At 41.2% G+C, this 22,291-nt stretch overlaps 1 protein-coding gene across 1 annotated transcript; it reads right to left on the reverse strand.

Annotated features, from left to right (window-relative positions):
* Window positions 1-654: 654 nt before the first annotated feature.
* Window positions 655-20,499, reverse strand: atp8b3 (ATPase phospholipid transporting 8B3). The gene is made up of 30 exons (XM_062424255.1): window positions 20,372-20,499; window positions 20,168-20,181; window positions 19,179-19,270; window positions 18,908-19,021; window positions 18,489-18,587; window positions 17,784-17,845; window positions 16,904-16,976; window positions 16,553-16,623; window positions 16,013-16,104; window positions 15,736-15,894; window positions 14,760-14,848; window positions 14,477-14,670; window positions 14,174-14,390; window positions 12,729-12,885; window positions 12,301-12,489; window positions 12,024-12,136; window positions 11,560-11,727; window positions 11,080-11,191; window positions 10,877-10,952; window positions 10,602-10,725; window positions 9,699-9,885; window positions 9,339-9,562; window positions 9,175-9,258; window positions 8,858-9,082; window positions 7,941-8,079; window positions 7,608-7,738; window positions 6,995-7,166; window positions 6,357-6,444; window positions 898-963; window positions 655-799 (listed from the first exon to the last, which is right to left on the reverse strand). Exons 1-30 carry the CDS (start codon window positions 20,497-20,499, stop codon window positions 655-657), a joined length of 3,804 nt encoding a protein of 1,267 aa, XP_062280239.1.
* Window positions 20,500-22,291: the final 1,792 nt, after the last annotated feature.

Here is a 22,291-nt window from a genome sequence, read left to right on the forward strand (position 1 = left end):
CAATCATTGATTCTGTCTTTTTTTTAAAAGAAAATCATTTTTATGGCATCTTTGTTCCAGACAAAGTAAAGAGACACCAAAGATTTGATGTTTTTGTTGGACGGTATCAGACATAACGCTGGCCTCCTTCACCCAAGTAGCCACTGACTCTGCTTTTTCTCCCAACTCACCTCTTTGTGTCTGCCTCTTTACTCTCTTTCGCATCCCCTCTACACCGGCACACGGAAGCAACAAGGGGAAAAGAACGGCAATAAATCTGACAGAACAGCACATAGCCTTATTATCCGAGCCCCATTCTGCACACACAAGGCCGTCATAAAGAAAACAACGCAGCCTATGAAAAAAACAACAAGGCTTTCCAATTCTCCGCCTCTACCTCCCCCCTCCTCCCGTAGTCTCCTTCATTCCTTGGCCAAAGGTATTCCCTGATGGCCAGCCATTTCAGAGCGCAGCTCAGCCTGATCATACGGAAAACTAATGAATTGAAAAATGAATCGATGCAGACAGAGAGAGCAGGGCCTTGACCCCTCCTGAAGGTGAAACTCAAGACGCTCAGCAGCAGATTCTCAGGTCTTCCAGGCCCAGGTCTATATTTTTTGCACAGATGTTGGAGGCCTGTAGGGAGACGTGTCATTGTTACTCTTAGCCTGAGTCTCAAGTCTGTGTTTCTCTGACCAACAGGAGAGGTGGGTGAGATGTCTGGACATGCTCTTTGTTCTGCTGGGAGCTTTTCCTCTGATCAATAACTGAGAACCAAGCGACAACAACACGCACAGGCATCCAGCCAACTACATTACAGCTGCATAAGAAAAGCAGAATGTAAGAGGAGCACATGGAACCCAATGGAGATGGGGACACAAAGGCCTCATAACAGCAGCAGCAGCAGCAGCAGCACACCTCTCCCTCCTGGGTCCTGCCTGTGCTGGCAGAGCAACAGTGCCCCCAGCTGTCGACATCAGAGACCTGCATCCAGCAGATCATGGGGGTTCAGAGCGGGAGAAGAGGGTGGGAAGAGCCACTAGATGCTGAGGAAAAGTCATGGCACAACACATTCAGGCCCTCACAGCTCTTTGAAGGCAGATCAATAGCCAACCATTATCCTATTGTTGTTCCTCATCCAACCAGCACTGGTGAAGCCCGAGGAGGGGGATGGTTAAACCAAACACTGAAAACGCAGGGATTTAGCAAAGACAGGGATTTGTTTAGCCAACCCAAAATCTTAAAGAATCCACAAAATACAAATACAGAAACGACACAAAGAGGGCAGGAAAGTACAACAGAGTCAAATGTAAGAGAAAGGCATACTGAGACAGACACATCTGAGGTTTCATTTCCATTATTTTGGGAGGCTTCATATTTTGTCAAATCAACAGTTTCATAACCTCGAGCCGCCATTTTCCCATTCACCCATTCCATCTCTCAGCAGATGTGAATCTAACCAAATCTCTTGGTTATTCCCACACAAGGGTTATCAGTAGCTAACCCAAAGCTAACCACCACACTCAGCTGTCAAAATGCTACAATAATTAGTGCCAATGCTTACTGCCTTAATGCTAATCAGAGAATATGGTACTAGGTTCACACATAGCTACAGTGTGCCCCACTGATGACGGGCAGTGTGTACCATAGCAACCAACAATCAGCTTTTAACTGAATTAAAATATACTTTTTTAGTAAAAAAAGAAAAAAAAAGAATCAGATTTTAAGGCATACAATAACCAAACCTCAAATGACAGATACCACACACACAGTATGTGTTACAAATACAAAAACAAGTCTCCAACACATAACTGGACACATTCTGAAGCAGAAGAAAATCTCTCATTCTCTCTTTGGTTCTCTACCTCCTCTGTCCCTCTAACCCCATTGCCCCCTCTCTTTCTCTCTTCCTCTCTATATTGATGCGGGTATTTAATTAGTACCATAGACACAAAGTTTCTATTTCTTGTTACTATTGTGCTCTGTTGTGCATAAGTAAGGCACCTTGTTGATAAATCAAAAACAAAAAAGGAAGGACTTTTTAAAAGGAAAAACAAGTGGGATGCAAGGACCGAGGCCAATGAAAGACTTTTCTTTTCTTTTTTTGCATTCTATGTGAATATAAACTCGGATGAAACATTTACCATTAGAAGGGAGAAAAAAAAAGAAAAAACAGGGAGCTGCTCAACAGAAGAATAAATGACGGACGTTTTCTCTCTTTTGGCATTTCATGTCAGAACTGTGGTACTCTCAGCCCCCTTTAAGCTGAGCCCCAAAAATGGGGTAAAATGGTGGGGGACAAAACATGACCTCCAAATGTCCTAGCTGATTCAGTGTGTTTTAATGGATGGTGTGGGGGTGGTGGGGAGTGTTGGGACTCAATAGTTATCTGTATGGTCTCAAGATGCAACTGTAGCATTTCCAACAATGTAGTCAGATTAGCGGTGCAGATTAGATAAGAGATGGTCATTGTCAAGGAGTTGATCAGGAGGTACTGACTAACTTCACGTTGCTGTAAGCAGTGAGTTAAAGTCGCCAAAGGAAGATGAGCTAAAAATTGATTTGTGGTATACAGTTCAGTGAGCATAGGTAAATGGCTAGATTCAGCTCTAGGTATTAGGCTGACAAAATGACATTTGTTTGTAGTGAGAACCAATGTGGCTACCTCACTAAGCTGAGTGGTTTGTGAAACCGCCACCAATACCAAAGATACTGCAGCCTACCGGTCTGAAACTGCCTAGGGGGACACAAACCAAAAATAAAAGAGCCCCCCCTCTTTGCCCAATACTGTTACAGACAGACACACGGACAACACACACACACACACACACACACACACACACACACACACACACACACACGTTCTTACTAACAGCGCAGTCAGACTGCTTGTGCCACATAGGAGGAGGTGGCTGCCTTGCAGACAGAGTTGAGTGCCTTTTCCCTTCAACCACGGGTGGGACTGCACTGGATACATACACACACACACACACACACACACACACACATGCACGCAGCATAAAGCTGCACACCCATTTACAAACATGCACTCACATACAGACAATGCACCCATAATTGGATGGACAGAAAGGGGGGCAAAAGAGAGGGACACAGAGTGGGGGCTGTGTCAGCATTTTCTCCCATATTGACTTTCCATCTTGATACACTAGAATACAAGCACTTTATCATGTAGAAAGTCTATAAAACATTTTCTATACACTATTTATTTGAAACAAAATTATATGTTACTCCTTAATCTGTCAGAGTCTTTGTTACTGTATCTTCTAGTAGCTCACAGCCTTTGCGTTTTTTCTTTTCCGCCTGCCCGGTGTGCTTATACTCTTCAGCCGCTTTACCTCTCTCACATCAGAGATATTTTTGTGTAACAGAGAAAGAGGGAGGTAGAAAGGCAGAGGCTCTAAGCGCTCGGAGGGCTGTAGTTTTAATATCTTACCACTAAATGTCTCTCTCTTCTCTCTCCACTGCGTGCGAGCACAGTGTGGAAGACTCACTGACAGTTTATAGACACAAATTCTCTCCTCCCTCCACCTCGTCTGTCCAGTCGACCTCTCCCCCTGGCTAGTGCTAAGACTCGGTAGGCGTGTGTTGACAATTAATTCTGAAATACCTCAAAACCTTTCATGTAAACTTTATGTAATTTAAACTGAAAATAATACTGCTAATGATAACAATGATTATGAAACTATGATACTATGATAGTTAGTTTTGGAACTTGTGACTTGAAGCTTTATACTGTTAAATTCCTTTTGTTTGCTCATTTTTCTCGTACGTTCTCTTTGTTTTGCTACGGCATGTACTTACTGTTTTCATAAAGGAAAAAGACATTGTGAATGTTTCTGTGGAGGGTTACACGAGAAAAGAAGAGACAGAAGAGAAGGCTCGAATAGAGAGAGAGGGGCAAGAGCTACTCAGTTCAGATGTTTCAAAAGCTCTCTCCAAAGCAGGTATGTTCAAAAAGAAAATAAAAAAAAAAAAAAAAAAGAAAGGAAGAAATGACAAAACTATGATTTGGGCTGAATTTTAAACCAAATATTTGATGATAAACCAAAGGAGGAATAACCTTTTACTCATTGTTAGCGTTCTTCTGCCTTTAAGTTGTCTTTTCTCTGAAAAAAAAATTTCACAGTTACTTTTGAAGGTTCCTGGGTGTGTTCAAGTGCTCCTGATGTTCTTAGAATATTAAAGACCAGCACCTTTTATTGAAAGGAAGGTGCGCTTTTTTCTTTTGTGCATGGATATTGTATAACTGTATAGAAACCAACAGGAATGACCTGTGATTTTGTGGGGAGAGGAGGAGGAAGGAAAGACTTGGGTGTGGGTGGAGGAGGGTTGGGGGATATTTTGGTTACCAAAAAAAAAAAAAAGAAAGGGTGGGAGGATTGGGGTTTTAGGCGTTGGAGGGGTCCTTGTTTTTAGAATTTCCGTCACTGTTGGATTCACTGGTTGTGTGCATGTGTTGTTGCAACCCTTCCCCTTTCCCCATGTTTCTTTGATGTATATAAATCCAGACAGTAGGGGGCAGTGTGTGCTGGGGGAGGTCAAACTCCTCTCCTCCCAATCAATAGCATTCAATCTTCATTCCTCAGCTTGTGGTCCTCACTCGGGTCCTGAAATGTGTGTCTTGCTTTTCCAAAGACGGGCTGTTTACTTGGAGTTAATCAGAGGGACACACACAGGCGCGAGCGGCCTTGAATATACCTGTATGTCTGTCTACATGCTTTTCTTCAATCTGTGTATGTGTGTTCATTTGTACCTTTGTGGAAGACAAAGTGTTTCTTTCTTATGTTCCTTTGCTATGGGTTGCAATATTTGTCATGCGAAAATTTAAAACCACTTCTTACTGACTGACCGACCAACCAACCGCAGTACCATGTGGCAACTGATCATCCGACCTGAGATGTCGTCAGCATTTACTGTCAAACAGCATATGTGTGTCATTTCCCTGTGGGATAGAATGTTGCCAATGGGACTGATGTAGACACCCCCAGTCACACTGTGCTCTCCCTCTTCTGTTACCTGTTAATCAATCAGAACCAAGTGTCTTTGTGATGGTAGAAGACAATCAGTTTCAAAACAAGAAAAAAGGTAGAGAGAGGGCAGGCCAGTGGGGAGGAGGAAGGGGAGGATGGACGAATAAAATCAAGGGAAAAGAGGCTCTCTGAATCGTGAAGACTTGTAGTGCTCGACCGCCAAACCCCCCCCTCACCCTCCGATACATCCATCTTCCATCCCATCACAGCCAAATCTGACTGCAGTGTTTGCTCGACATGGCAGTTACACAACACTCAACCCAAAACTCATTATAGACTCATTTATAAATTCCCACCCAATATTCCCATCTCACACCCCTGTCACTTTTCACCTCCTACACTCCCACAGCCACAGTGTGGTGCACTGCAGAAGTACAACAATAACAAAAAAGAGCTGTGGTGCAAAGACCATAATTCCCATCACCCACCACGATTTTCTGCTAATCTAATGATGATGTAACCAGCCGCGAGGAATAAAAATGGCTCCGGTTGGTGGCTTTTGCACAGAGAACTATGCAAACACCTGACCCCCCCAATCTTAATCGTTGCTGCTGGGTCAGAGTGTACAACCCTCAACCCCCTCCCCTCACCTCACCTCACCTCAACATTTACACACTACCACTCACAATTTGACCTCCATGACCCCTTACACCCCCCACCCCACCCGCTCCCATAGGCCCACAGTGGGATGAGCAACCCCAGTCACTCAGGGTACAGTAGAGAGTGGCTGAGAAGAGAAGAGCACTACAGAGCTCCATGATGCACCAGACTAGGCCGCTGATGTCGTACAGCTTTACATGAATGCCCCAAACTGCCATTGACATCAAAATGGAGTCCATGTTGATGTTTGCAAGCTGATCCTCCCCCACTCATGGCTCCATTCTTCTACAATGTTCGACTGTCTTTGTCCCCAGCGCCAAGGAAGGGCCACAATCAATGCAAAGACACTTACATTGTACTCTTAAGTTTACAAAGTCGTCTGGAGATGGTGGCTTATTTTGCACTCAGACAGACAGACACACAAACAGACACAGGCACATGCTGGAGAGGGTGAGTCTGCCTTTTGAGAGTGTTTGCTCAAACCAAAGATGAAATCAGAGGTATGACAATCTGGCTACCAAACCTAGAAGACAATGTTCAGCTCTCTGTGCTGCTCTACGGGTCCTGTGATTTACCGGCCATGTGGACATTCCACCTATTGCACTTAACACATGTAACACACACATACATGCATATACAGTACATGTCCTGGTGTATATTTCTACACACAAACACACACACCTCAACCCTCACAGACACACAGAAACAAGGGATAAACCCACTCACGACATCTGGTCAGAAAGCCTCTTTTCCCTCCTCCCACTGCAGAAGCCGGAGAGCCTGTGGAGGACGTTTAGTTTCACACTAGTTGAGACTTTTGAGAAGGAAAAAAATCAGAGTAATAACTGTTACAGAAAAATAAAAACTTAAAAGGATAATATGGGTAAATTGCGTGTTTTGAAATAAATTAACAAATAAAACAATTGTAAAACAAAGCGGTGCTGTCGGTTTATTGTGTTTGGTTTGATCTTCAAAGGAAATCCCCTGTGACCCCCCCCCCCCCCCCCCCCCGCAGATGGAAATTAGATTTTTACCACAACAGCCTCACACAAGAAAGATCAGAGATATTCATACAGTGGTAAACTGTCTCTGTAAAGACAATAAACAAGATTAACGGTACATTGTGTTTATTGTATATTGTACAATATGCTTTATTGGAAAATAGTAGTGTAGAAAAGATTAAGAAGTGTCCACAAATACATGTTTGAAGTACAGAATTATAACATCTATTCAATTCTATCTCGCAGAAGCAATTTAAGGTGACATATTTTCCCCTATTACAGGTTTAGGCAGTCATTATGCATCAATTTGATATTCCATTTGGTTTTTCACAGCATGGTGAGTCAGTATGTGGGGGTTATTACTTGCAGTCACCTTCTCATCCACCGTCGGCACTGTGTGGTGGATGCTGGTCCCTGAGGTGATAATGCGTCTGGGTCCCGCTTCCTGAGACATGGCATACGAGGAACGGCGGCAAGACATCCCTCTCCTAAAATTTGAGTTTAGCTCCAGTGGCTGACAGGAGGTGCTGTGGACCTACATCACATCCAGATAAGACTGTTATCAGTGGCCATTTACCATTACTGTTTATGCTTATAAAAGGAGCTTCAGTATCTCAGTGAATGGGAAACATGCAATAGACTATTTTGTAACTGGTGGACTTTTGAATCCATATTGCTTTTGATTGGCTCCAAAACAGGCTGAGGCTGCTGTAGTTCCTTAAGAGACATTTTACAGAACTGTAAAAATCACTTCTGTTGTATTCAGTTGTTTGGATGAGATTGAGATGAATGTTTCAGTGGATATTTTCTTTGCAAAAAAGCCTAGGTCAGTTGAGAACATCAGTGTTTTCAGTTTTAGGTCAACTATTGTTTTGCAAATTGATCCCTCAACTCTTATTATTACAGTATTTATTTACAGGGTGCATCTTTATGTTTCTCCCTATTTGTCACAGAAAAACAAACATGCATGTCTCACCTTGTGTTTGTCATGGATGGTGAGGATGACGTTAAGGGCATGGCTGGTCACTGAGGGCAAAACAGCTGTCCAGGCAGTGAGCAGAGCTGTGAGCCACACAACTGGATTGATGAAGGCCTGCTCAGACACACCTGATGAAATAATACACAGAGCAACCAATGGTTCCTGATCCTTTACTTTATCAGATCAAAAGAAAACAACATTAAACACATTCAGATGGACATCGCTTGCTGCATGTTATGTTGATATATTGTGTCTTAATCTCAGTTAAATCAAGGTTAAAATGGCCCCTGCCAAGAGAATAAGTGTGTACATAGTTGAGCATCAGTGTACCGAGGAAGAGATAGTCGCTGGGTGATTTCAGAAACAGGCCACGGCCGTGGGTGATCCGGGTGCAGATGAAGAACAACAGCACAGACACACACAAACAAGCTATATTGTACTTTGTCCAGGTCCTGGTCAGCAGTATAATCTGACAGACGAGCAGAAACACATGTCATCAGAGGACAGTAGTACATGCCAGTATGGTAAAGTATAGTAGTTATCAATGAGGCAATGGTAAAGAATACATTTGATTTATAGATGACATCATTGACAGTGCATTTTTCAGACACATTTTTAAATTGTTTATTTAGCTTCAGAAGTGGGTGGATTTCCTTAAGCCATAAATGAATACTCCTTTTTTTAGTTTATCTAAAAAACAAAAAAAATCACCAAATTTGAGATACTTGTTTTTACTGGACAGTAAAATAAATGCAAAACGAATAATTCATTTGAATGTTCTTGTAGTTAAATGGTCTAGATCCATTTTGGTTGGTCACCACCCAATATCTCTTCGATACAGATGATTTGTTCAACCATAGAACTGAGCAAGCTATTATTTGACTAAAAAGGAATGTTAATACTTATAATTTGCCTAACATATGGCTACTCCATCTGCACTTTGTACAAAGTATATTACATCATTTCTAAATGACCAAATTCTTGACTGTTTTTAAATCTAAATGTGAAGTTTATCATCCACAGAAAATGTTTTCCATAGATAATATTGTGCAGTGTGCATAATTATGTTGTCTAATGTTTTTTTAATGCCATTGGTGTAATATCTTGTCAGACATACATATGTGTTAGTAGTTATTTCATACAGTGTGCAACACCTTTTAATTATGCAATAATAATAATTCTTTACATTCTGTTTTCCCATTACAAGTCAGAATAATTAACTTATCTGTTAAAAACCTCAATCTAACCTCAATGGTGGCAGTAAATGTGGCTGCCATGGCGACAGTGACTGCCATGGTCTGGTATTCGAAGGCTGAGTTGTAGAAGACTCCACACGGGATGAAGAAGAGAATGAGCGATGAGTAGACAGCATACAGCAGCGACATTGACAGAACCAGAGGGCTGGAAAGCTCCTGCTTCTGTCCAGACTTGTACAGCTCAGGCCATTTCAGACTGCCTTCTGCACTCACATCCTACATCACAAAGAGGTACGTGGCAATATTATGACACAAATTTTTATCTGACTGATTAGTTCATAAAACATCCATTGCTAAAATGCTCTCACCTGTTGAAAGAAGGCCACGCACATAACTGGGGATGCTGTGTAGAAGACAGTGTAGAGAGCGATGAACCATGTCTCATATAGAGACTGCAAGAGAGGATCAGATGGTGCATAAACTGTTTAAATTTGAATCCTCTAAATCATTCAATTTCATTCATGTGTCAAACCTGAGCACTGTAGCCATTGAAGAAACCGAACCATATGTGCACAAGAGCAAAGCTGCAGGTCTTAAACAGAAAGTAGCGCAGGAAGAGGGAAATACGCCTGTAGGACCAGCAGCCATGTACCAGTAGCAGCCTCTGCAGAAATCTGAACTGGGACAATGAAAAGTCTGCATTCTGCACTGCCTGACCTCCCTCCACTCCTGTTAATCCAACACCAACATGAGCCGCTGATGTTGGGGAAAGACCACAGTATGGCAAAATGAAAAAAGCATTTGCAGAAAGCAGAAATGTTGATAAATATCAGGTTTCATCTCCACTTCAGAGCTAAAAATGCACGTTATATCATATTTTCCCTTAACTTACTTTTGATCATGTTCACATCATTGGCACCATCCCCGATGGACATGGTGATTGAGCTGGTGTGTTTCCTGACCAATGTGACAATGTCAGCCTTCTGTCCAGGTGTTACACGACAGCACAACACAGACTGACACTTTTCTGCCAGGCTCATGAATGTGGCCCCCCATTCTGGTCTCTGGTCAAACTCTGCCTGGGGCACAACACCATCAAACAGCTCACTTTAGGTTGTATTCGTCTGACAGGGTCTCTGTCGACAGTTTGGACATATCCTAGTATAAATCTTGTTTTAAGGTCATAAAAACTTGGTTTCAAACTATTTCTCTATAACCTTAAATATTCATGACTAAAAATGCAACAATAGAAGTTAAAGGTTGGAAAAAACATCTTTGGGTATTATTTATTCATATTGATGATGCGGTTTTTTGATCACTGGCCTGGCAAACAGGCAAACAACCACAAGGCTGTCAACACCTCAGTTAGTACACAGAAATATGAGACATCACCTTTCTACAGCAGAGCCTCGCTGACTTCAAACCAGTGAGAAAAGCAGAAAGAAAACAGCATAGATAGAAATCTGATGAAATAACCAAACCAGTTTCAACTTTAAAAGATAGTTTAGTGTTTGTGTAGGACTCTCACTCATAGTCAGAAAAAGATTGAGAAAATAAGTTTTGATGCATCTTTGCCAGTAAGTTTGTTTTTAGGGAAAAACTGATACATGCTAAAATAATTATAATTTATGGTTAATACCATATTACAATGTAAACATGTCCTCTTACACTCTCTGACATCAACAACCTGGTGTCTCAAGTCAGAGTCATTTGCAAACTGCATGACCACAGATGTTCTGTTCTGATGTTTGAAAATTATATGAGTAAACTATTTATTGCATAGTCCAGTGTTTACCAGCTCAGGTCCAGTAAGGACCACAGCAGTCTTTGCTCCAGTCGTCTCCTTGTCTACAGCCCACAGCTCTGTCTGTCTGGCCTTGAAGAAACTGACCCCTGGGTCTGGGGACTGGAGTATCTGCCTGCAGGGCCGAAAAACACAGAGATCAATGAGATGATATGAGGTTGTGTGTGTGTGTGTGTGTGTGTGTGTGTGTGTGTGTGTGTGTGTGTGTGTGTGTGTGTGTGTGTGTGTGTGTGTGTGTCCATTTGTGTATTTTTATCATTGCTAACCTCAGCTCCTGCCATTCCAGTAATCTGGTGTCAGGATCCAGTAGTTTGCATGAATATCCAATATTCACTGCAGTCTCTACAAGGACAAAGCAGGAGGGAACAGAAAAGAAAGAGAAATCAGAGTAAATCCCTGTTTTCACATAGCTAAAGCACAGAATACAAAAGGGTTGCATCACCCCTCTCACTACTCAGTGTCATAATACCTTTTTTGTCCCCTGTTAGTACCCATACTTTAAGCCCAGCCTGCTGAAGCAGAGCAATAGTCTCAGGAACGCCCTCCTGAAGCCGGTCCTCTATTGCTGTCACACCCAGAAGCTACAAATCATAAAAATTAGAATTTGTTTTTAAGTATTCACTTCAAAAATTCTGCTTTATCTTATACGGGAGTGACTGCAACGAGGAGACAAGTAGATGATATTAATGATGTTAAAACACACAACATAATAAAATGCACAGATCCTGTCAAAGTCTATCTAAAGTTAGATTTTCTTGAAAGACTACTTCTTGCACACGTACAACTTAATTTGGGGAAACAAATAAAGATAGAGTTAATGGGAAGAGATTGTTAACCACAACACAGATTTTAAGTGTAAACTGTATTTCTCATGCAGTGTCATTGCTCAGCTGTAACAAAGAAAAAAACCCAACAAAAATACATTAAATCAAATGGAGGAGGAGCCCACCTGCAGCTCTCTCTCCATTTGATCATAAAGCTTTTCCAGCAGCGCCTCACGTTCACGGGTCGCCATGGCAGCAGACTGGGCCAGAGTTTTACTCCACTGCTCCCATGATGCCTCAGGAACAGATCGAACCGCAACACACAAAGTCCTCAGACAGGCCTGGGCAAACAGCTAGCAGAACATAAGTTAACACATTATTTGACAGGCTACACATTATTTACCAGGCAGAATTGACAAAGAATACATGAGATAAACAGTTCAGTCCTGAAAGGCACACCTCAGCTATCTCAGTAAGACGTAAGCAGGAGACCACGGTCTCAATCCTTTTTTGACACTCTTGATCATTGATTATTGGTTGGCAAAGGCTTTTGTGAAGTTAAAGCATGAAAAAAATCACAGAGACTGTAGTTGTGTGTGAAATACTTAATGCTGATATGGAAACAAGAGGATACTAAATTCAAGTTCACCTCCAGAGCTGTTTCAGTCCTTTCCTGATGTGGACAGTCCTTTTGCAGTCTCTCCAGGATCACTATGTCAGCTCCCTTACAGTACAGCTTCAACCCACCCTCTGGCTCCCGTACTGAAAGAAAAGAACATAAAATCTGTGGATAGGTTGACAAGGGAGGATTTAGCATAGGTGGAATTATAAAAGACTTGGATTCAGTTGAGACCAGATGATGTTAATATAAACCTTATGTGATTCAAACAGAAAAGAGGAATGTGTGTTAAGAGGGCTGCTCTTACCCAGTACAGACATGCGTCTTCTCTGGCTGGTAAAGTCTATCAGTGCCAGCAGCTGATATTGCCGAGTGACACCCAGCTCCGAGACAACAATGAAGTCTCTTGTCCGGTAAAGGAAGACCCAGCCCAGCTCCCTGGCAGCACCAACAAGAGCCTTCTCATCTGGGGACGCAGCCTGGTAAACTGGAGCCTCTGGAGGAATGTGGAAGTAAACAAGTTTTTTTTGAGGATCGGTGCATTGTGCCGGTCAGTAACTTCATGCATACATGTTACTGTATCAGATTCAGACCAGTGGTTTAGTACAACATACAAACATTCAAGTTAATTCTATAATCCTACAATGAATGATCAAATTAATCATGATGTTTCATCGTAGTGCTCCCTGAGGTCAATCAGTATTTTCTGCCTCAGTGTCTTAGTCTCTCTCTCACCTTCCTTCCACTCTGCCATGACAGTGTGACATAAAGCCAGTGCAGTGAGGAACTGTCTGCTGAGTGGACACTGTTGTCCTCTGAGCTTCTCCACCAGGTTTGGAGCTGACATGAACAGATCACCACAGGAAAAAGGATTCCAGCTTAGGTCCATGGGCTGCACGCATAGGGGGAAAAGCATCACTGTACACTGAAATTACAAAGTGCAGTATCATACTACTCGTAACGTAACGTAACGTAACGTAACGTAACGTAACGTAACGTAACGTAACGTAACGTAATATAACGTAAAGTAACGTAAATCAAATTGGATGTTGATGGCAGCAGAAATAATAACTGAGTGCAGAGCTGAAGAGAGAGGGGAGAATTCCTTAAGGAAATTGATCAGAGGAGGTCATGAAAAAACACAGTAGAGTGAATTCATATGTTACCTCTATGTCTTCTGCCCTGACTGATGCGTCACCTGTATAAATAGAAAAAAATCAAGAGTAGTAAAAGAAAGAAAGAAAGAAAGAAAGAAAGAAAGAAAGAAAGAAAGAAAAAAAAAATATTAGTAAATGTTACTGTGTACGTTATTCGCACATCATATGGTCTGAACCAGGAAGTGGCTCAGACATAGGACATATGGTTAATGGGAGTCTGACAAGGTTTCAATTACAGTTTGACTTCTGTGGGCAGAGCCTGTGTTAAATATTTAGTGCACAGAGTCTTGGATATGAGCATGTTAAGTTTCTCCTGTTGTCTCATCAAGTCTCTCTCTCTTGAGGAACGAGTTTCATCTGCGGTTTATGTGAAGTCTCCTCCCAAAAGGGATCGTTGTTCCATTGTAAGCCAAGTCTTTTTTTCTTTTTCTTTTTTTTTTTAAATCAACCTCTATTGTTAAATAAATAACTAAGGAAGAAATCACTCTGTTGATTAGAAAGAACACAACTTTGTTATTATGAATGGGGTTGGACACAAACATACAGGATTGTACAGTTTACTGTTTATATCTTGACATATTTCTTTCTCTTAAACTAACTGTGCTAAGTAATGTGACAGTTATTGACCTATTAATAAGTTTATAATTCATTATGTTTGTCTCATCTTTATAGCCAGATACTTTTTTTTTTTTTTTTTTTTTTTTACAATTGATCTTGCTTAAAGTCCTTAAAAGAGGTATTTTAAGAAAATATTAAGGCCACAATTTGAAGTAAATCCTATTGAAAATGGTTGGTGAAGCATGTTGAGAAGTAGAGAACATTGTGTTTTTATTTGTGTGGGGCAATGCGGCTGTTCAAAAGCAATTAGACACCTTATTTCCACCAACAGTTTGTTGTTTTGTTTTTTCTCAGGAGGAAAATGTGAATTACACATTAAATGTATTTTCTACATATAGTAAATCATTTTACCAAGATGAAAATCATAAAACATTTAAGTTATGACAGCTGAATTTTTTTTTTTTAATTGTTACCATAGATCTCTCCAGCTATGCAGCACTGTCTGAAGAGTAGACAGTTCTGGGTTAATGTCCCAGTTTTGTCACTCAGCAGGTATCCTACTTGGCCAAGCTCCTCGCTCAGAGATGTATTCCTGGCCTGGGCATGTTTGTGGGCCTGCTGCCAATACATCTCCATATCCCAGCCAATAAACAGGCTGTGGACCGTGTGGATCACCTCAAACCTGCAGACACACACACACATGGAGCACACATACAGTTACACAACACTGGTGTATTTTCCCAGTATTGTATTTTAGATAGAACTTACGAGATGTAGAGAGCTATGGGCATGGCCGGGCTGAGCAGGATGATGTAGCTCCAGTAGGCGAGGAACCCTGTGTAGACTGAATTGCCGTTAACCACCAGAGCAGACAGAGCGTCCGTCTGGCTCATGACTTGACTCGCAAACACGCCACTGCCAATGGCAAGGAGGAGTGCTGCCGTCAGCACGGACAGGACTATCTGAGGATCCGAAACACAGACACAAACACTTCTTAATAACTCCACAAAATGTCTCATGCTTGTCATCCTCCTACCCTTTACACACTCACCCCGATCACCACTCTGTTGAGAACTTTTTCCGTTTGAGTCTTCTTCACTTTCAGTTTACCACAGTTCCTCAGGATCTTGGTGTCTGCGCCTGGTAGAGAACAGGCAGCTATTAGATGCTATCACTACAGGAGGCTGGCCAAGCGAGATGGGAGACCATCCTGCAGCCAGAGGGTGAAAGCTCAAGCCCTTGTGTCAGTGCGCATCTGCTTATGTGCCCTTGAGCAAGATGCTGAATCTGTACCAGCTCCGGGGATATCTGACCCCTCTGCGGAGAGGTCAGGGGTAAGAGAGATTTTCCCTCGCAGGGATCAATAAAGTAACACATTATGTTTTCCAGTGATATTGTCTCAATCTCACACAGACTGCAGAAAGACACTGAGCTGTTAAAATGACAATAGTGAGAATGTGTGTCATGTATTTGAAATGTTCAGGGGCAGAAACTGAACTGATTCAAATTTAGTACCACTGTGACAAGTATATGTTAACCTTGATCATGCTTAATTCAAAGTTGGCTATGTCAGCTGTGTGTGAGGAGCATTACAGTTATAATCAGGCCAAACTGGGTTCACACCGATAGACAGTCTCTGATAAATGGTATAAAACCCATCTCTGGCAGAATTTGATCTATTGATCTGCTTTACCAGAACTGAAAGGGTCATACAAGTGAGATCCATGACACCTCTGCCTGGTCCAGTAATACCCAATCAATGATCACTTAAAAGACAGGAAGAGCCTGTCATCTGTGAGATGTTAAGAGACCCACATTTAAGACACATCTGCAAGAGTTAAGCACTGTCCATAATTAGCAGTATAATGCATTCAGCATAATAAAATGTGTCATTGAAGTGAGTAGAGGCCACAGCTGAAGGTTAAATGAGGATAGGTGGTCTGGAAACAAAAAAAAAAGATATTAGTTTTTCTGAAAAAAAACCCCTATGTTCCCTTTTTAAAACTTGAATAGTCTTCTAGCTATACCAGTGTATATGGCCAGGCCGTAGGCAAACTCTGTGTTGCGTAGGACTGTTCCCCTCAGGAGGATGTGCTCGTTGTCCAGCAGAAAACACTCTCCTCTCCAGTGAAGCTGGCCTCTGAAGGTGTACAGGCGATCGTTGGGTTCCTCACAGACCACAACACCTGTAAAAATGAACAGTCGCATTTGCTCTGTATACATGAAAAGTATGACTTGTTTTATCTCTTTTTTGAAATGAGCTGATTTGGAATTTGTATTCCTCATATAAAAACATTTATTCACCATCAAAGGTAGCGAGTGTCTCCTCTGAGGGGTGAGCGGTCAGTTCATTGTGTGTAGCACCGAGTGCTTGCCGGTACTTGAGGTTAGTCTCTCTAAATGAAGACAGGACTTCAGAGTCAACACTAAACAGTTGATACATTCACCAGAAACATAATAACACAATAACCTGTTAAAACTTTTTGTCAATTTACTTATTTCTGATGACACATTAATGTAGTAGTAACTTTTAAAAAATAGACATATAAAACTACTAATACTACTGTTATTATTATACGTCTATTATTACCATATACAATAACACACACACACACACACACACACACACACACACACACACACACACACACACACACACACACACACACACACACACACACACACACACACACACACACACACACACACACACACACACACACACACACACACACACACACACAATACAAACATGTATATGCTTTCAATGATTATATTATAATTTTCAAAGACTGAACTCAAACAGTAAATGCACAGATGCATTGGGCTGATGGAGTTTCATACCCATCGATGTCTGCTGTCTCAACATAACATAGACTGTGAGGCTCTGAACTGCACAGGAGGAGAAGGTCGGCCTGGGAAGAGAGAGAGAGAAAACAGCTAAATAAAACAGCAGGCAAATTGAAGAGTTACAGAACTAAGAAATAAGAAATAGAGCTTTTATTCAAACAATTCAAAATGAAAATGCTGCATGCTGCAGTGTAATAAAGTAGCATACCATGTAAACTGTATGCTACATCATTATATCTTTTATAGCTAGGCTTAACAACAAGTGATTAATGATTCATTGTACCACAGCAACCGAAAATCAAAATGTATTTTGAAGTTTGCTGTTTATTTCCATTTTAAGCTCACCGGGATGATTTGATCTTTGTGGATCCGCACAACATCTCCCACATGTAGATCTTTCCACTGTGCTGCGCTGAAACTGAGACAGAAGACAGATGAGGAGTGAACATTTGGGTTTCATATGATAAATACGTTTCATATTTTTTCACAGATCTCTTAAATTTGAGGACAACCACATTACGTTCATTTCATAGATCAACAGTGATGTTTTACTATATTTCATATTAAAGACACAAATCAGTCATCAAAATAACTCCACAACTATAATTTTAAACATAAGATTGGAATTTCCTAAAAGACTTATACTACATAACAACTGCATTTAAGTTATTAATCATTTTTGACACAGTGAAATATTTGATTTCACCAGCAATGTAAACATATGAGCCTATGAAGGCTATGGGGTATATTCTATTTTGTTTGGAAAAAAAGAAATACTTAGTTCTTATCCATCGTAATAAACCTTTTAAATGACATAAAATAAGAATCTCTGGTGAGGCCTTTAACTAAACTAATACTTGTAATGCTAAAGACAATGCACCATTTTTATGGTTGTGTTTCTCTTGCAGTCACCACTCTTTGTAGTGATGATTATTGTGCGCTAATAATTTTACAAAGTTGTCCATTAGTCCACAAGGGAAGACATAATGCCTGGAATAAAACATTCTCAAAAACAGACTGAGGTAAAAATCCAAAGAAGTCATCAAGAGGTTGGTCGTAGTGCTTGTCTTGTGGAAAATGCTCTGTGTTTTTGCCCTGCTCTAATACACAAAGGGACCATCTAAGGATTCACTCATTCACACTTCATTAGAGGTTCATTAGAAGGTTGTTTCAAACCGGGGCTGCACTGAGTCCTGGGAGAATAACCCACTGTCTTTGTCCTCACCTCTGGGAGATGAGTACGTCACAGGGTCGGGAGTTAATCGTAGAGTCACTGCGTCTCCTTGCCTTGAACAGAGATGGAGAGAGAAAGACAGACCAGTGAAGAAAAGAAAACGAGGGAGAGAAAGAGATTGAGAAGCGTGACAAGGATGGAGAAAAAGAGTGATGGACAGGGAGCATGTGAGAGGGAGTGAGGGTGGCCATGAAAGGTTGAACAGGAGAAAGGAGAAAGGAGAAACGCCATTACGGGGCTCTACAGTGACACCAGCTGGGAGATTTACACCCTCCACTAAATGATTAGTCAATAGAGAGGGGTCAAGCAAGCGTTTCACCCAGAGCTGTTAACGACCGTAACTCAGTGATGCACTTAACCAGAGAATTCTCCATGCAAAACATCGCGCCTGCATTTAAAAAGGAAAAGCTTTAATGATAGGAGAGAAAATTAATGCTACTGGGATGACTGGTTTTGTCAATGAGGAGAGGACAAGGAGTCAATGAGGACAATGAAGGAGAGAAAAGAGTGCATACGTGCTTAAGTGCCAAGTGTTTAAATGCATGCATGAGGTCGGTCGTATATTTGTATTTAAGCGCATACATTTGTGTGAGAGCACTTGCATTCAGCTAGCAGCCATGTCAGGGATTGAGATTGCCTTTCCCGAACTCCCCCAGGCTTAGTGAAGGAGCAAGAGGGAGTGACTGCTGGTCTCACCATGTCGTTGATGAGGTCTTTCAGCCCTCTCACAGAGAGAACCATGAGCAGCGGGATGAGGGTAATGTACCAGGGAATGGACGAGATGGCTGGGACACTCTGGAATGCAGATAGAAGCGTGGATACACACAGTAGGAGAGGAAACAGAGTCATTCTTACTGTATACACACACATACACAAATACTAAGAAGTGGGCCTATGTAAGAAAGAATATACCAAACCAAAAGGTAGTAAATGGAGTTAAATTTTGTCACAATATATATAGCATCGAATAGGCTGATGTGATACCCTTACAGAGGAATTAATGGTGTCAGAGTGGAAAATGAGGCATCTCAATCATGTATTATATATTATATATGTTTTTTTAAGTCAAAACACAAGAGACAAGGGGGTAGACAAAGACAGAGCCTTTTTCTGACCTGCAACACCGCCATGAGGAGGAAGTAGATATTGGCCGTTCGCTGAAACTGTTCAAACAGCGTCAGGGGCAGGAAAGTCAGGGGGGAGTACTTATAGCTGCGAACCAAATTGTCCTGGCAACCCACATGAAGAGCAACAGAGAATGAAACAGAAGGGAGACATACAGTGCATATCAACACAATATACCAACCAGTTTCTAAATGCATCCACACGCCCACTGGAGTGAGATTACAATGTGGAGTGAAGTTGGCACATTTGTGACTCACTCACCGCATATCGGCCCCAGCGCAAGCACAGAAAGGATTTCTTCTGATGGTGTTTGTGATAGTGTCGGCTGTTTGCCCTCACCTCCCATGTGAGGCCTGTCAGACACACGTTAGTCAGACTCTTAGTCCTGCACTAAGAGACCATTTGCACAGAGTGATTTAATGTATCATTTTCATTAGCAGACAACAGATGCGTGTGTGTGTGTGTGGGTGTGTGTGGGTTTGTGTGTGTGTGTGTGTGTGTGTGTGTGTGTGTGTGTGTGTGTGTGTGTGTGTGTGTGTGTGTGTGTGTGTGTGTGTGTGTGTGTGTGTGTGTGTGTCAGGAAGCTGCATCTGCTGAAGAAACATGATCCCCTTAAAGAGAACATTCAACATCAAGATCAACAATCACATGCAGGCTGAAATGTGTGAGTTTGTGTTTGTGGATATGAATAATGAAAAACACTGATGCATCTCAATAAACACAGAAAGGTAAACAGACAGACAACAAACAGGTGAAGAAAAAAAGAAAGAAAGGATGGAGAACAAAAGAGACGTACCAGATTGATCACTTTCCTGGACCATGATGCTGAAGAGACTCAAGATGTTTGGTGAAGACTCAGATTGTGCTAAACGAAGGAGACAACAGTAACATGGCTACCGCTTGTGTCCCCCTCTTACATGCATTCGTCAGTCTTTATAACTCATTACACTGCGTTACCATGCTAACCTACACAGCATAACAGACAAAAGGTCATAAATCAGTGAGCTGATCAAAAGAGACTTTAAAGTCCTCAGTAATCCTCTATAGTCCTGTACAAATCTTACCTGGCCTCAATTAACCTTTTGATTGCATAAACAAAATGTTGCTATGGTAAACTGAAAGCAACCATGTCTTGTTTTTTCCATATGATGTAATACTGAGAAATATACCAACGTTTTTCTGGTTGAATCTCTGCTGGAAGCTGCATGAGCAACGTTGGTGAGAGAAAGTCGAGATTGTTCAGATCCGACCATTTGCAATAAACCTGCAAGACACAAAATCATAACGGATTAATAAGCACAAGAATTTTTCACACAATATTTTACAGGTTGTTGGGCAATAAGTAGATGAAAACTAATTTTATTTGTAAAATTGTACACAGTATCTGTTAAGAAGCATAAGCAACAACTCATAAAAAAATACATACAATCCATAAAAAGGAGTCATGTACTTACCTGCAGTGATTGCCGTTGATGTCTTTAAGCGTTGGACAACACTTGCAAGCAGGTGACATAGCAGAGCCATCAATCACAAAGCTCCACTGACCACAGCTAGACATTAACATGGTTGTTTTCTTTACCATTCTTTAGCTGCTTTTCATAATGTGCACCTGTTTCATCCACTTGCCCCTCCTTTCTCTGTCTTTATTATTGTGCAACATGTTCCAGCCCCGCCTTTTTCTTGCTCTCAGGTGGCAGCTCCAATAGCACTAACTGTTCTCCCCATGCTCCTTACCTGGGGAGAGGAAGAGGAGTGGAGGAGGGGTGACAAGTGCCAGCAGAGAATAACTATATCAAATCACAGGTTTTGTTTATCTCATTTTCTTATTCAAAAGTAAAAACAGAAACCTTAAAGTACCAAAGTTGAAGATTCCAAACATACCAACTGGGGGGCTAATTTTTTTTTAACTAACCTACATAACTTCAGCGTCCCAGATAGTCTTTGTGACTCTGTGGTAAGGTTGTTTTTTCACCATAGCAACATGCATCAGTGGGAGTATCGGTTTACAGGCATGTGAAAAACCAAATCCAGTTCTCATTTACTACCTTTTGTGTGTCTCTCTCTTTAGCCTACATACATATACATATATAGAGAGAGATATAGATAGACAGACATATACAGATAGATAGACAGACACATATACAGATACATAGATATGATTATTTGATATGGAAAGACAAGGTGACTTAAATGTGGATAAAATATTCAACCCCCATGAAATAACCTTTGTCTACAGTCTAGTTTATGTATGATCTACAGTTTCTACAGTGACTGAATGTGAAAATACCCCTGTCCTAATGTGCTTCCAAAAACACACGTTTCATCTAAAAAATGCCAAGAATAAATTGTTAACTGAATTGGTTATATAGTTCAAATTAAAGAACAAGCATTAAACCAAATCCGTTTAAATGTCAGCAGTTGTTACTATAGTGCTTTCAAAAAGAGCAGGTATTTAAATGTTCTTAAAAGTACTTATTCAGTAACTTAGTTCAGAAATCATTAAAGTGTGTATGACAACAGACTTCAAGAGTATTTCATGTAGGTGGTTTCATTCAAACTGTAACTCATCTTTAGAAAAACAAGTATTCTGCTTTCTTTATGAATCTAATGCCATCTGGTGGAGGTCAGGACCCATTGCAGTTCAACCATCAGATGTGGGTCAGAAGGTGTGAATATGTTAACAATGGCACCACAGAACAAAAGGCAGTTTACCGAATTTATGTTAACTCACTGTCAGTTAAATGTACTATTTGTGGTTTCATATCTCTGTCTCATTTCTCCTCCCTATCTTAGTGAGGTCGTCCCCACAAAGGCCACATATCAACACCTGAAGGTGTGTGTATCTTACGTCTATGTGTGTGCATATCTAGGGTGATCTCTCCTATCTATTTTAACAGTTGGGCTGTATAGCAGAGTGGTTAGGATGATGTGCCGGTGATGTGGCACAGGGGCTCTTGGGCCTCAACAAAGGATGAGTCAATAGGCCAGGCTTTCCCACCACAGTTTAACTGTTGCCCATCACGGCTGGCAGACCCCACAATCATAAAGGCAGAATTGTCTCTCTGGGCCTGTGGGTTTGTCAAATTTCTACTTTGCAAATTTTAACAAAGAGAGGATCTAGCTGTATTAAGATGTTGGCATATTACAAATTATAGTCAGTATTTCAAAAATGTAAGTGATAAAAAATTCCAAAGGAAAAGTTAAATGGTGTATTACATCTGGATGTTTCAAGCAGAAACATGACAGCTGGAAGGTAAGTGAAACACACATATATATACTTAAATATGTTATCTCACAATCTAAGATGAAAACGATTACATAGATTCGGTCTTAGGCATTACATTAGAGTGACTATGCAAAGATATAACCCATTT

Source organism: Scomber scombrus, chromosome 8 (genome assembly GCF_963691925.1).
Source record: "Scomber scombrus chromosome 8, fScoSco1.1, whole genome shotgun sequence".
Taxonomy (NCBI): domain Eukaryota; kingdom Metazoa; phylum Chordata; class Actinopteri; order Scombriformes; family Scombridae; genus Scomber; species Scomber scombrus.

Bases quoted from the DNA above. Each gene is read 5' to 3' on its own strand.
- atp8b3 (XM_062424255.1), bottom strand. From the start codon at position 20,499: ATGGTAAAGAAAACAACCATGTTAATGTCTAGCTGTGGTCAGTGGAGC. The intron at 14,391-14,476 runs GTAAGTTCTATC...GTGTGTCTGCAG, and splicing joins CCCATAGCTCTCTACATCTC to GTTTGAGGTGATCCACACGG. The intron at 11,192-11,559 runs GTGGGCTCCTCC...TATGATTTGTAG, and splicing joins AAATGGAGAGAGAGCTGCAG to CTTCTGGGTGTGACAGCAAT.